The sequence below is a fragment of the Sander lucioperca genome, chromosome 12 (assembly GCF_008315115.2).
Source record: "Sander lucioperca isolate FBNREF2018 chromosome 12, SLUC_FBN_1.2, whole genome shotgun sequence".
Lineage (NCBI taxonomy): Eukaryota > Metazoa > Chordata > Actinopteri > Perciformes > Percidae > Sander > Sander lucioperca.
In genome coordinates, this window is record NC_050184.1 from 26,127,868 (window position 1) to 26,144,149 (window position 16,282).

The 16,282-nt window shown below is 40.4% G+C and overlaps 2 protein-coding genes across 5 annotated transcripts in view; one reads left to right on the forward strand and one right to left on the reverse strand.

Moving 5' to 3' along the window:
• Window positions 1-9,606, reverse strand: part of LOC116062083 (eukaryotic translation initiation factor 4B1) — a 40,158-nt gene extending 30,552 nt beyond the window's left edge. Inside the window, exon 1 of one of the 3 annotated variants that reach the window (XM_036008171.1) lies at window positions 9,262-9,606. The gene's annotated coding sequence lies outside the window, so the exon portion shown is untranslated. The remainder of the gene's footprint in view (window positions 1-9,261) is intronic. The other 2 variants (XM_031316593.2, XM_031316591.2) reach the window with 2 other exon arrangements.
• Window positions 9,607-14,035: 4,429 nt separating this feature from the next.
• Window positions 14,036-16,282, forward strand: part of nkain4 (sodium/potassium transporting ATPase interacting 4) — a 50,840-nt gene continuing 48,593 nt past the window's right edge. The window contains exon 1 of one of the 2 annotated variants that reach the window (XM_031316342.2): window positions 14,036-14,428. In XM_031316342.2, the coding sequence (XP_031172202.1) occupies window positions 14,375-14,428 (54 nt within the window). In that variant the 5' untranslated portion in view covers window positions 14,036-14,374. The remainder of the gene's footprint in view (window positions 14,429-16,282) is intronic. The other variant, XM_031316340.2, reaches the window with a different exon arrangement.

Below are 16,282 nucleotides of genomic sequence, written 5' to 3' on the forward strand. Positions count from 1 at the left end.
CAGGTAATGTACAAGCTAATATTAGCATCCAGCTGTTCATATGAATTATCTTACATTAAAGTCACTATGCATCCATGTACCATATGTGCATGTGCATACTGTACATGCACGTACGGCTACTGTATATACTTGGATTTAGGGCTGCAACTACCAATTATTTTCATTATTGATTCATTTTAGCCGATAATTGTCTTGATAAAACATGTCAGAAAATTGCCCATTATAGTTTTCCACAGCCCAAGTTGACATCTTCAAATGTCTCGTTTTGCCCGACCAACAGTCTAAAACCCAAATATATTCCAGCTAGAAAGAAAGAAGAAAGAAGCACTTTATTAATCCCTCAATAGGGAAATCCTATTTACTGTGCTCAACAAAGAAAATCATTGAATCCTCACTTCTGAGAAGCTAGAACCAGCAAATATTTGGCATTTTTGCTTGAAGAATTAATAAAACAATTATTTAATTATCAAAATAGTTGCTGATTCCTTTTCAGTTGATCGACTAATTGTTTTAACTCTACTTGAAATACTATTACTATGCTATTAGGTACTTGGCCTTATCTTACAACACATTCATTTTCATGAGATCACTTAATATAGTCTGTCAATAAAGTCATAATCTGCATATAATGCTTTGTTACAGTCAGTTGTGCTAAGCATGTGGTTATCTTTATCTTTTTATCTTTATCTTTTTATTGCACTATTTGCACATAACACTGTACATTTAATATTTTATTTATTATTACTGTATATTTGTTTTTATTATATATGTTAAAAGTCTGGATAATATATGTTGTTTGTATATGTTGTTTGTATACCTGGAGTGGTAACAAAAATAATTTCCCCCTGGGATTATTAAAGTATTTCTGATTCTGATTCTGATATATTAGTAATGTGACTTTTCTCAACAGTGTTTTGATTTCATTGAGGAAGACATAAAAGGGACAACAATTCACATTAAAATTTCACAGGTCATGCTGCTCAGTATGGAAGGAGCAAATCATATCAGTAGTGATTTTGCTTAGTGTTTGACCTGCTGGCCTTGCATGTTTGATGCCAGTGAGATGTATGTGTGTGTGTGGCGGTGTGAATCAGGTTAATATAGTGCAGGGGTTCAGCTAATTGGGTTAGTGCACGGTTTGGATAATTGGGTTAGCAGAGATTCGATGACAGCCACCACGCTGACAGACCCAGCTTGCTATCGATCCGATGGGTGAATGAAGGGGACAAACACAGCAGGTGCTTTCATTAAACAAATGCAGGCACATGCAAACACAATGAGCTGCACATACACACACAGTGTCAGATTACATTGGAACTTATTGCATTGGGTCAATTGTGACAGAGAGAGGGAGGAGGTGTACAGATCCCATCAAATAAAATACAAAAAGTGCTTAAAATGATGACGTGTGTTTACGAAAATGGTAACAAATGGCTAAATAAATGTGGATTTGTGTGTGTCTGTGTGTGTGTGTGTGTGTGTGTGTGTGTGTGTGTGTGTGTGTGTGTGTGTGTGTGTATGCACATAAAAGAGAAGCCAAGTGTGTGAGAGAGAAAAAGAAAGAGACCACTTGGGACCTCAGTTCTCTTTCATGTGGAGGTGAATACATAAATAATAAAATTAAATCATCAAAAACAGCCCAAAATAGTCCCAGCCCTTCTCTCAATAATATACACACACCAAGTATCACACGTTCCACATCCTTCAAAGTTATATTAGTTGGTAACACTCTTCAAATTTAATAATCCATGTATTTAAATGTCAAAATCATGACAAAAATATCTTTTTTTTTTTGTTAGACAATAATTAAAATGACCTAGGTATAGATATAACAGTCCTCCTGATTAAATATGTCATTTTAGAATAAAAAAGTAAAAGAATAATGTGGTTGTGTATCTTCAGGCTTTGATGTGCTGCTTCCATAGCTACCTATTATCTGATGGTAGCTAGGTGCACTCTGCAAGGTGTCGGGGGAGCGAAGTACTAAATAAAGATATTTTCAAGGTTTTCAGGCACCAAGAAATCTCAACCCCAGTTGTGTCACTTCACTTCCTCGCTTAACACAATCTGCTGCCTCCTAAAATAGCTCAGAGTTTCTCTGAAGCCATTGCTCTTGACTTACCACCAAGACAGACAGATAACGTTCTGTAAAAAAAGACTACGCCAATGCAAAAAACCACAACATCCACAGTGCGACAAGCACACAGCAAGATTAATTTTGTGTGATCCGGCTGTGTGCTATATGTCATAGGTACACGCAAAGTTTTGGCGGCTTAGGTTTCGATATGGGAGGATCACACATCTGTGATAGTGTGCTAAACATTTTGCCCTGCAACAAATTACCTTTATTTTGCTTTTGAAAACCTGAGCGGTATAACTGTCAAGCCAACGTATCCTTGTGTAAAGAGATATTTCCAAATCTTGAAACTTGCCAAATACCATATTCTAAACGGATTAGTCCCCTCTTGCTTACATTTTGATTTTGCTGTGAACCATTTCTTAAAGCCGAAGGCAGCCTCTGGAGTGGAGTTCAGCTAAAGTGATCTCTCTTTCCACAAGCCACTCTTATTAAGCAGCACCACTAAACGCCAGAGGATTCTCTTACTAAACCAATCAATATAGGATCTGCCTTGCCACAGTCCCCGGAGCCTTCCGACTCCACCCTTCATTCTTCCTCCGGCTTTCACTGTCCATACAGTCTCACTCATTCATACTCAGCGAGGGGGTGAGGTGGATGCTACTGTGTATGTATGTGTGTGTGTGTGTGTGTGTGTGTGTGTGTGTGTGTGTGTGTGTGTGTGTGTGTGTGTGTGTGTGTGTGTGTGTGTGTGTGTGTGTGTGTGTGTGTGTGTGCATTTGTGTGATCCTGCATACCCGAGACAGATTTGATACCAAATGCAGCGCTGTCTCAAGTCTCAGGTGAAACAGGTGAAAATGGTCCTCTGAGGCAGAGCTGAGGAGCAAACCGCCTGTTAATGAATAAATAACACACTAGTCAGCATGAATGCACGGCTGTCTTCACGCTCTTTGAGTGCAGAGGCTGATCTTCCATCGCCAACACCTGTGCGACTGTCAGAGGAATCAATAAAGAGCTACTGTTGCAAAGGTGAACTCGCCCACCAGAGCACACCGTGCTTACACTGGCTGTCTGTGTCTCGAACAAGAAGGAGACATTTATGGCAGAGTGACACACCTCATATTCATGTTAATACCATAACTGTGTTGCCAATTAAAACAAAACATACAAATATATGCATACTGTTAATATGGAAATACAGACAGATGGATTGGGAAGATGTAGAAACACACATACATGCACAAACACAGCCAAACATACTCATACGCTCATGACTGGCTTGATAGTCAATTCATCACCTTACAATAAGATACCTTCAGTCATAACAAATTGATCACAACTGCAACATTTACCAAAGCGTAAGCATACATTTCCAACCACATTCTGTAACTATCCCCTCATCACAGTTATGTGTACATGAGTAAAATGTTAGTTTTTGTATTATTTCTTGCAGAGATTTTCGGTTTTCATATGGCAATCTAGCTGCTGCACACGATGGCATCATTCAATGATCTCAAATGTGCTGATGCAATAGGCCCATTACTAACTGCAGTTGTGTTTGCTTTATGATGAGTTGTAGTTGCATTATGAGTACTACATACTGCCACTCTGTGTGTTTAGACAGAATCTAGTATTAAATTTGCTCGGTAGAAGTGTGAAGCAAATTCTGACAAAACACACCTGTAGCCAGCAAGTCGTTGGTTTAACACTTGGCCCAAATCAGAGGATGAAAAGTGGTTATCTAACGCTCCTCCTGCTCCTTAAAGCAAGAGCAGGCGATATTTTTATGTTAAAGTATGCCGATCTAACAGCATAAAACACAAAGCACAAGTGCATCCTGTGTCCAAGAATGAAAAACAAAACGGTCTCCTCTATTTTAAACATAGATACAGAGTGCTCTGCTTTACTGTAGCTGTAAGCTTTATTTTTTGTGAGGCACTGAGTGGAAGAGTCCAGCAGCAAACAACAGAAAACTGAGGTGACAGTGTTGTGTATTGATAGTGCAAGAAAAGGTCAATAAAAAGATTGATTTGACATTATTTTAAATTGTGGGGCAAAGTTGTGCTGGTCAGTACGTCTTCATCTTGATTGATGGACATGGGGTCCCCACTGACTATATTGGCGGCCACAGCTACACTGAATTTGCTTTTAAACTACAGTGGCATTCTAGCTCCAGTTTGTGTCTCTCATGTATTGCCATTACATTTGAGTCATAGGGCTAAGCATTTCCAGGTAAAACAAATTGTTTTTCCTTTTGAAAAACACAAGCAAAACCAGTTGTTTTGTAAGAAAATATAAAATACTGGAGAGAAACATCAATGTACACCAATGATAATTAAGTTTTACATTTCAGTTTACATTATACAAATTGAGCAAGTGTAATGGAGAGGCATAAACTGGGGCTTAAGTGGCACCTACACTGGTGGAAGGTCAAAAAGAAAGGGCATAGGTAACAGTTACCATGAAAAATTATGAAAAGCCACACACACACACACACACACACACACACACACACACACACACACACACACACACACACACACATTAAGGATGTTTTTATACACCATCACCATAATAAATCAAAGAGCACAGGTGAGACTACATATGAGTTGAGGGTTGAAGGAATATTTCCTCAATGGAGACTATAATTCTAAGCTCAAACTGCACCAGATGCTCAGAACTTGAAAAGGTTTTTAATCTCTCTAAAAACCAGCTGATAGGAAGTTTAAACTAATGTTCTTATGACTGCTAGAAGTATGGTTTTAATTGTCGAAACAAATGTGCATGCAAGCAGATACACACTGTAAAAAAATATTGTACATTTCTAGTAAATAAAGCACCAAAAGTTTCACACAAGCTTCAGGACAGGAGCATGTTTTCTCTCAGTTCACGAAGTTGGCTGCTAGGTGGGGAACAGAGGATGAGCTACATTATCTACATGTAATGATGGAGCTGCAATGTTCAGAACAAGTGTATTAGCTATGTTCTTGTATTATGATTGTATCACATTAGACATAATGGGGAGTTAACAGAATAGCTACGGAAATCACTACTTTTCTTTGCTGCTTTATTTATTGTGTTGTATATAGTCATGTTCAGGGACATTATGCTGTAATGCTGCTGAGACATGAATCAATACTTATGCATTACAGTACTCCTACTCTAATGGCAAGCTACTGCAGTGCTGAACCTAGCCTGAAATGTATTTAGTGCACACTGAGATGACAGATACTAAACTACCCGTGCACTCAAGGATTAATGAGGGGGATTCTGTATATGGATTGACAAATCAGGACATGCAACTGACTGTTGTGAACTTTCAATCAATTCATTTTATTTGACACGTTCTTGATCACTGGTTGATATGGTGATCTCATTTTGTTTAAACGTGGTGTTATATGTGCTCGATGTCAATGTTCAGGTCACAATAGGACAGCAGAGAAGTAAAAAAGAAAACTACTCAAAAGCTATTTTTCCCCATTTATTTGTTCCCATTCTATTTGCTTGTCAGTCCTTTTCTTTCTTCCTTCAGTGCCCATTTCCTTGTTTCCTCCCTTGGCCACTTTAATGCCTCTTATTGCCCTATACACAGCATTAATAATTAAGAACATTTTATGCAGACAGTGAGTGTTGGTGCCCTGAGCCCTTTGGTCACGGATCTATGGCATTAATGCTGGGTGGCAGGCCAGTTTGAGGCCCCGCACAAGTCCAGGCCAGGGCACATCTGTCTGGCTGACTGGCCAATCTACGGCCCCCGATCCCTGAGCTATTATGCACACAGCTGACATTCACACACACATGTGCGCATACACACTTTGAGGATTCACAGACCATTTACTCCGGGATCTGTAGAGCTCGCATCACGCTTTTGCACCTTTTATAAACAACCGAAGGCCTCAGACAATGACATTTTTACAAAACCCTAAATAACTGTGAGCCCGGTGCTCTCTGTTATCTCTCTTATAAACACTGCAATTCTCACTCACAGACACACCATCATACTCACTCTCTTTGTAATATGTATTTAGTGTTTAGTGTGTGTGTGTGTGTGTGTGTGTGTGTGTGTGTGTGTGTGTGTGTGTGTGTGATAACCTACTGTGTGGGAAATATTAGTATTTATTTGAAAAGGAAGGTAGTTTCATTGGACAGGAAGGCATTTTAAATTCTTAAAATTGGCTTACAGCGATCTTGAAAAAGCCTGTAACCTCCTAAGTGGTATTTCTAGCAATTTTAAGGCTCCAATGACATTTTAAATCAAGCCACAGAGCATTTAGGACAACTTTAAATTCACTAAGCTTTGCTCGAACAACAGTAAGGTCATCTGTACCATGATTGTGCAATACTACTTACATTTGAATCAAACTCTCTCTCACACACACACACACACACACACACACACACACACACACACACACACACACAGCTATTCTATGTAACATATGCTGTCATTTTCTTTAGATACAGTATACTATCATTCTTTTTTAAAATAAGTGGGAAGAGTGAACTGATACATGTACGTTTGTGTGGGAACTCATAATCTCAAAACGTAGACACCAGTTCTCGTAGACTCCAGTTCTTTCTGTTATTTTCCTCCACTTTCACTGGTTTTTCTTCTTGGTTCTGTATGTTTTACGAAGTAGAGTCATAATGTGCGTCAGTTTGCTTCTACCATTGAGCATCTTTCCATTGATTTTGTATGCAATCGCACATCCTCTAAAATTTGCTTCGCTTTCAGTCCAAACATGTTTGTAGTACCATGTGACTTTAAAGGTATATCTGTAAGAAAGAATAGTATTACACATTGTGACACCGTGTAAAAAAAAAAAAGAAAAAAAAAAAAGAGTAAGGACACTTCACTACAACAGCTCTGCAATAAATTCTACCTTTACTAAGTTTATAATGTTCGGTCTTTGTTGACATTGTTGGAAATTAGTGAATTAAATATGTTTATTACTGTGGTCATTGTTAAAGGTGGTGTTGTACCGGAATACTTTATATTCCCAATATCTAATATTACAACTCCAATATTAAGCAGTCCACACTGTATAACGTTACAGTCCAGTGAACACAATCACTAACTATGACCTCAGTGGTACAACATATAGTTTAATTAACACCTCTATGACAGTGTAAAGAAAAACTGAACATTACAGGCATCATATTGGACTGCATTATAGTGTACAGGTGTACCTAATAAAGTGGAAACTGAGCATATGGGTGTTGGAGAGAATAGATTATAATAATGAGAACAAGAAATCATGCATGGGGATTAAGAAGGTATGCTAGTGTGTACGGGAAAGTATAGGTATAGTGTGTGTGAGAGCAGGTAGGATTTGTGACCTAAACAGCCACTCGTAAATATTACTCTTTGAGAGACAATATACGTATGTTTCATATATGTATGCATGTATGAGTAGCAGACGAGAGGGAAGTAGACATAGGACAGAAGCTGTGATGCAGGTGTGCAAGTGAACCCGGGAGAGTGTGTTTTTTTCTATGAGATGAAGGTGGGAAGGGATGATGGGATGGAAGGTGGATGAGAGGGGAGGGAGGGAGGAAGGGAGGGAGAAAATAGCGCTCCAGTCCTGTCGCCTTGGGTGCATCAGCTGCAGGAATTGTTCTCTGCCCTGTGGGGGCCATCTGACTGTTCTGTCACCCTCCACAGAAGGCTGACTCTGCCTTAAAGTGCTCGGCCTGCGCCTGCAGTTCAACATGCTTGATGTTTAATACATACACAGGGAGAATATTGAGAACGCCTCAAGAGAAATGCAGTACACAGGCTGTAAAGGAGAGAGTTTTTTTGTCAGTTTGTAGAACAACCAAGAATAGAGGAGCTCCTGTACAAAGTGCGCGTGGGCATGCTGTGAACATAATTGCCCAGAATTCGAACCAGCGCTGAAGCTCAATCGCAAATTTGAAATATACGAGATCCAAGAGTTAAGCACCTCTCAACAAATCACACTTGTAGTGAGTGGGGGACAGTTTTATACTGGTGGTTGTATAATGCACTGACTTATTCTGTGCCAGGAAACATACATCATACCTGATGTTTCAGTCAAAAATAACAGTCGTGAACTTCCCAGTGTGCTCCTGTACTGCAATCAGCTTGAGTGTGGTGTAATTCAGGGCATCACTCCTCAATAAGGCAGGAGAACTGGCCTCAGGGGTGACCCTCCTGCTTAAGTCAACACAATGAGTGTAATGAGGTGAACCACACACGCACGCACACACACACACACACACACACACACACACACACACACACACACACACACACACACACGCACGCAAACACACACACAATTCGCTCTGACTGTGCAGCATGGAGATGGGAATCCTTGCTGCATAGTAAGTGGATTTCATTCATCTACATGCACTGAGCCTGCTAGAGAAGTTCTAATCACACCCACACCTTCAGCAGCACAGTGAGTGCTTTACTACAGGTGAGAAAATCATTACAAAGTGATTTAGATAAATAGTTGGGGCAATGATTAAAACTGCTTAACTACTTAGCAATCATGTCAAGCTACTAGACAGCCTTAATTTAAGACAAGCGTGTATTTTAACAGTCAAAACTTGAACTATTTTGGTAAAAAATGAAACATGAAAACCTCTGTTTCTGTTTGACATGTCTGCGTCTCCTCTTGTGCACCGTACAGTCTCTGAGTTCATCAGTTCTGAGTCCATAATTAATCAGCCCTGCTGTGTAAGTAGGACTGGTGCCTTTCTCTTATCACGTACAGCAACCCACGCCCTCTGGGCCATCAGCGGATTAATGATGAGTGCCTGTGATAGGAGAGCCCCTCACAAAGGCTTTATTAATTACCCTTGCACGACACAGTAGCCGCAATGTGCAACACATGTTCACTCTAATCAAAACTTTAAAGGGAACATGAACGACCTCCCAATCACCCACTCTAATACACTGCATGATATTAAACCTTGATGCGCACATGCATTGAGTTAAGGGTGTTGCAGGGTGGTAAAGTGCACCATTTCCAAATTAGCAAGGCAACTTTCACACATCGCTAACCAACCGGTTATGCTGCACTTTACTAAGGAGCCTATGAATAATTTATCAGACAGGTGGGATCGAGTAGGGAATAATTCAGAAGCGATAAAGAGGGACAGGTAAGCGGAACGTTACAAAACTGTCCAGATGTCACCAAAGTCAATGTACTCACTCGCCTCCCGGTGCGTTAGAGGAGCATCCCGGTCTCTCGCGGCCAGCTCTTCAGATGAGTTCTCCTGGGACAGCGCGCTTTGATCCTCACTATCATTCTTTGCAAGGCTCCATCCTCCTCACAGCCTCCCCTTACTCATCTTCTTTGGCATCACATGCAAAAACAGCTGCATGCCAAGTGAAATTCGCTTTAGACTGTTGTTTCAGGGTTACAGTCGTCCGTCTCTCAGTATGTGGAGCAGGAGTGACAGCAGGATTCCTATTTGAGGGGATGCTGACGCGCAACCGGAGGGGCTCGCCTCCTGCCTTTCTCATCTGGCTCCATCAGCTCTCGGTAAAGCAGCACCATGTGACTGAAACCACTGTCAAATTAGACAGAATAACAAGATTGCTTTCCGGTAATGGCTTTCAAAATAAAACATTCATTATCAAATGAAAGTTAAGATTGTTCATGTTAGGTCACAAATCTGAAAAAATAGGATTAGACCTCATAAAAGCAAGCAAAAAAAAAAGCAAGGGACTAAGGCTAGTACGGATTAAATCAATATTACAAAATAAATTTGAAAGTGTTCTGATATTGATGTATATAAATATCACATTAAATAATGTAAAATATTTTCAATGCAATGAACTCTGTTTCAGTTAGCTTAGTTGTTCTCAGTAACTGCTAACGCAAGCTAACTGCATTCTAACATTGAGGAGTCACCAGCGAAGAAAGCAAAAGGTTTAGCGAACCAACAAGAACCAGACACACTGTATAACGTTATAGGTTTTGTAGAACAACAAACCAGGGCTACAATACCTGCGAAAATTGGATTCAACAATCGCCGAAAAAATTACTCCAAAGGTATGCTTATGTTGCTGTTTCTGCTAACATAAGTTAAATATGTTTAAGTTATCATTAGTTGTTTGCCAAATGCATTTATTTGTGAGGTTTTTTTTAATTGCATAATATTATGTGCAAATATTAGCCTATGTCATAGACCATTAAGCTTTCTGGTCCATTTTAAATAACTTTACACAACAGAGAGAAGTAATGGTACAAGCTCTCCTGCTCAAAGTCCTTAGCTATTGGCAGATACTGAGAAATAACCTAGCTAACATTAATATACAGGTACAATTTGATATGACATTTTTTTATTTATTTTTTTTTAAATAAACTGATATGCTAAACACATTGTTTTTAGAAATCTTGTTTTACCTAGTAAAACTAGATTTATCAAAACAAAATTTCAATATAATGACACATGATATTATAATGGTCTACCTCATACCTGCCCCAACCTCTCGGCTGTTTCCAATTTATGGATTTAGACCATAGACTATATAGATTATAGAAACACTAAGCTATTATATCGATCAAATAAAGAACGTCTTTTACTAAATGCATTTTCACAGTTGTACAACAGTCCATAGTTATTGGAAAGAAGCATCAACTAATTCTATGCACTTATTTCGAAGGAAACCTACCTAATATCCTGTATTGTCCCATCTGGTGACTGGCTTGACGCACCTGTAAAGGCACCCATTCAATTAAAACTGACCTCACCGACGACTGCCCACAAGCGGCCAGTGTTAGAATAACACCAACTGTGATTCTGGCGACCAGTATTTCTTCACCAAAGCATCATCCTATTATAAATTATTGACATGCTCCTCATAATAACCTCTGTATGTATTCTTCATTGAGTCTGGAACTTTCTTAATGGCAAAATAGTGAATAAAAATCAGATGATACTCTGCCTTCAAGGGCACATGCATAATCCTGAACTTTAATAAGCCTGGGCCTAAATAAAGAAAGCATTGGTATGTTTGGGACAGCCAGTGGTGGCTGTAATTTGCAACTATTTATGGTAGTTTGTGTTGATAAATGTCCTGTAGATCTGAAGGTAGCAGCTCTTTTAGCTGATTTCAGGTTAGGTTATGATGTATTATTTGCCACAGTCGGTGTTAGGTGCACCAATGCAAAGTATTCTGTGTTGTCTCTGTAGGCACAGCAGCACCCTCAGGTGACAAACAGTATTTCAGCCTGAATAATGGCATCTTTTGTAAGCCTGTGGTATAGGCAAACTACTTTGTTACCACAATTATTTGGCGAAGTTATTCAGGCTGCTGTAAGCACAAGAAAGGAAACAATCTATTTTGCTCTCATATCTCCGCCAGCCTCACAAATGAGGAATTGGCTGTTAGATAATCATGAAACAGACAGTGTCTGCATGAGGAATTTTCACTGGGGTGTTTGAGCACCAAAATGTGTGACAAGAGAAACAGAGAATGAAAAAGAGAAACAGAGAGAAAGACAGAAAGAGTGGGAACTAGAAGCGCCAGCCTAAGACGCTTTCAGAGAGAGAAAAAGCCTTGTCCTTTTGAGGTCTTTTCTCTATTGTTGTCCACCTACTAGCCAGACTCCTGGGTCTCCTCCACAATGCAGGTCCCCTCAGAGCAGCTCACCACTGGCTGTCCTGTCACTTCACATTAGTGTCTTTCTGGAGAACAGCAGCCCCTGAGGGCCCGGACACACTTGTCATGAAAGAAGTGTTCTAGACACACGCACGCACACACACACACACACACACACACACACACACACACACACACACACACACACACACACACACACACACACACACACGCACACAGAGTGAGTCGATAAGGAGGTGTTGGGCAAAATGGGCAAATTGAGAACACAAGGAGAATTTCCATCAAGGCTTCTAATAGAACTATAACAGTGACCTTATTTCAGCCTTGGCTCTTCTGTCTCAGTCTGACTCTCCCACCCACCAACCTACATACACACGCACAGACATTTTTTTATGTCACACATTCAGAAACATGTTCTCATAATAAATGCAGTTGTGAATGAGTGAGCTTCATGCATGCAGGACAGTCACTAATGTATTCTACTAGCTCCTGCACTTACTGGCTTCATGCAGTAAAACATGACAGCTGAGCTGTTACAAACAAATTGGTTAATGCCACTGACTACACACACAAAAATAGTTCCTACATTTAATAACGTGTTAGACCAGCTGGTGTGCCCATCTTTACAAACTAGTGTTATACAGCCAAGCTTTGTTTAAACTGACTTTGTTTCAACTTTATTTTAGGATTGTAGCTGTTCAAATGTTTCCAAATATAGAAAATATTGCCTATTAGCCTGAATTTGGTGCAGAATGTGTGGAGAAAGATTTAAACAAGGCATCTAGAATATTTCTATGTGATGTATATCTGGATTTGAATCTGAATTTCACACAGTAAAAGGTATAAGCGTCATTGTTGAAACAAGCTGAATGAAAGGTCAAACATGAATTTTCTTTCTTGAACTTCAATAATACATTGATAAAGTCATAAAACCAATCCTAAATCAAGGTCCACATTGATTTTTTTTTTAACTGCCTTCATCTTTGTTGATGTACAAGCTCTTTGTCTTGACTTGTTGGTTTAGTTGAACCTTTAGTACACACCTGAGCAAACTAGTACCCTATGTGCCTAAGAATGCCTATCTAAGACTAGAAAATATGACTAGAATAAAAGTACTGTCTGGAGCACAGACAAACATCATCATCAGAGAAAACAGATGGGGTGGTGATGCTATTTCAAATTGATCACGATGCTTATTTTTTCAGTTTGTGAGTTCTCATGATGAAAGAAGAGCCTTTTTCCCCTCAACCGATTAAAAAAACCCAATTCGTGCTTGCTCGCCGGCTTCCATAAATACCCTGTGGTTATTTTTGGCGCTAGGGGGGAGGAGCTACTGGGCCCCGGCTGGACCAGGTGGGGAGGGCGATGCGGAGCAGAGAGGAGATGGAGCGCTACTTTAAAGGAGCAAAGCGGAGAAGTGTCTGATGAAATGAGATGTGAAGTGTTCCCTCACTCAGCCCGCAGACGAGTATAAAAGATTCATCAAGCTGGTGTGAGAGAGAGAGATAGAGAGAGAGAGAGAGAGAGAGAGAGAGAGAGAGAGAGAGAGGAGGAGGAGGAGGAGGAGGGTGACTGAGAGACTTGATTTTAAGATCTTTTTTTATTATAAATCATACCGAGCAATGGCTAGGCAAATTGAGATTAAAACAAAGGGCATGTGTGGAGAAAGGCAGGGCCAATAATTTGGAGAGGAGGGGGTGATGCTTTGTGTAGCAAAAGAAACTTGTTTATTAAAAATAGTAAAATAAAAATTCACCAGAAAGTGCAGATTAAAGGTATCTTACAATAGTGCCCAAGATAATAAGGGGGCCCGTAATAATTTGAATTAGTTCAAACGGAGTCTAAGAGAGGTGTCTTGAAAATCACATAAAAAAACTGGCTTCCATTTTGAATAATGACCCTGTAATATAGCGTGCGTTTTTTTTTTAACTTGTCAGGAGTGCATCTCATCATATAGTCACAAGATGGCGCCTGTCCTCCATCAGCAGCAGCATCATTAATAGCAGCTCATTTAACCCATAGACTGTATTTAATCCAGTGTCCCTTCTCAGCACGCGCTCACACACGAAAGTCATTAAACCTCAAAATGAAATGAGTTGTTAACAAACACTAGTAGGCCTAGGCTAGGCATGAACCTTTAACGTTTCCCCACAAATGAATGCAGGAATTGGCTTTATCGTTTTATTTGTGATTTTAATTGCTATTATAAGCCTTTTAAATGTTGCTTTAATAGAAATGTATTCGGTCACCATGACAATAAAGTGATTGCCTCTGTTCAAACATTTGAAATTAACAAGCGCGCGTTGTCTCTCGTGACACACTACAGACAGCGTCCGGAAACCAGTTGACGCCCTCAGTGAGCCACATCCCAGCCCACGGTTGACTACCCCAACACCACCACCTCTCTCCCCCTCCTCCCCCTCCATACACACCGGCTCGCAACCACCCACCCAGCCAGTCACCTCAAGTGCGACCGGCCGGCAGGAGCGGAGGCAAACACACAGAGCCGGAGCAGCCAGGGCGATCCTGCCGCGGGAGTTTGGCTCAGCAACTTAGACACACGGAGCAAAAGAGGAGAATGGGACGCCGGTGCTTGGATCAGGACTGAGTCTGGTTGGCACATTGAGAGCTCCTTCGACCCGTTTCCAAGTCCCTTTCTCCCGGATCAGAGTCACATTTTCACCGCTGACACAATGGGCTGCTGCAGCGGACGATGCACTCTTATCTTTATTTGCACTTTACAGTTGGTGAGTTGACCCACACTTCTCTACATGTTTACAAGTGTGTACTAACTTACAGTGTTACTGTAATGTTCTTTAGAATGATACTTTATGATAGATGGAATGGAATCTCTCTTTTAACTGGGCAGTAATAGCCTATCACATGTATGCGAACAACTGATTAACAGGACATGTTTTAGAAATGTCAGTAGGCTACATCCTAAAAGTTCTGGAGCTGACTATAAGTAGGCTACCAGACGCACATTACAAACAAGTCTCCACGTTTTCATATTTTCTCTTACACACCCTTCGCTTTTGCTGAAATCGGGTTTGAATTGAAATCATCACGCTGGATAGATAGATGTTGTGTTTTGTGCCCGATTTTTAAGTAGGAGTGTTTCTTTATTTACTTGATCCTGAGGAAATTCACTGTTGTGACAGAAAACATATGGTGCTTTTGGTGTTAGGAAGCCAGCTCTTCTCAGCACTAACAGCCTTGAGGTAGTGGCACAGTGATGGGCAGCAGTAAAGGGGTCAACTACTGTGGGATGCATGATGATAGTGCATCAACTAATGTATGGATTTGCTCGTTTGAATATTATATGATGACCTTATATACTCAAATACAGACTCTTACCTGAAGTCACCATCATGTAGTTCTGTGTGAGGCATAAACTCGAAGCCTGTATTTCAGATTAACATCCAGAGTGTTGCCACCTCCTGATGTAAAATATTTAAGATGTCTGCTAATACATAAATATCTTTTTTGATCTTGAGATCGAAAGAATTTGTTCATCAAGAACTCAAACCAGCTGTATGTTGGAGAGTTTTGATCCACAAAGCTTTTCAGTTTCTGATCGGTGAAGTGTGGGCTGTGACATTTTACTGATGGTAGCCGTGCAGTCTCAGATGATGCTTTCCCACTGACACACAGGCCAACTTGCCTTTGCCACTATCCCGGAGTAGAGTTTACTTGACAGGGTGTGACAATGTTATTTATGGTGGTATTAAAACTGAGCTTGCTCACAACATGAGCCCCCAAGTAAGTGTCGCTTTTTACAGCTAAGGGAGCAACAGAATCTTCTCCAGACAAAGAGTCAGATGGGATGGTTCTGATATATTGTATCGTGCGTGAGTGTATTTGAAAAAAAAGAAAAATGGAACACATAACAAAAGGAAAGCATTTGATGGGAAGAGATGGACGTGGCAGTTGGTATCAGCCATAACTGTTTTAAAATCGAAAAAAATGACTTCTTACCACCTTCGGCTCTAGTATCCTGCTGCCCTTTCCCCACTTTATGTTCCAAATTGATGGAGTGCTGTTGTGTATTTGTGCCTGTGCACCTGACAGGTTTCAGCTCTAAATTCATTAAAGAGTGAGGAATAGGGAACTTGGACAATATGTAGAAAGTCTGCTTGTATCTATATGGCTTTGGTATTGGTCCCTTATTAAAATTACTCCTCCCTCTCTGACACACAAACACACATACTGAGGGCTATGAACTCACCTTGAGGGACACACCTGTTTTCCCTTCCCAGACTTCGGACTTCTTTGCCTCATTAGAGAGGAGGATGTCGACCATTTGTTAAGAGGTTTATAAAGCTGTCAGCGTGCTGCCTAAAAAGTCCCTGAAGACTCCTGGATACAGCTTTATTTTCCCCTGGCACTTTTTCTGGAGGACCTGACACTTCCTGTCTGCAGAAACACACACTCTCACACATACACACGTCTGATGAGGTTAACCCGCAAAGAGGGGTTGCAGTAAACACTGTGTGACCTTTGGAAAGGCTGTAAGGTTGTAGCCGTGTGTATTTAGGTGCGCATATGTGCATATGTGTGCGTGTGTCATTAATATACATGTGCGCATGTGTGTGGAGCAG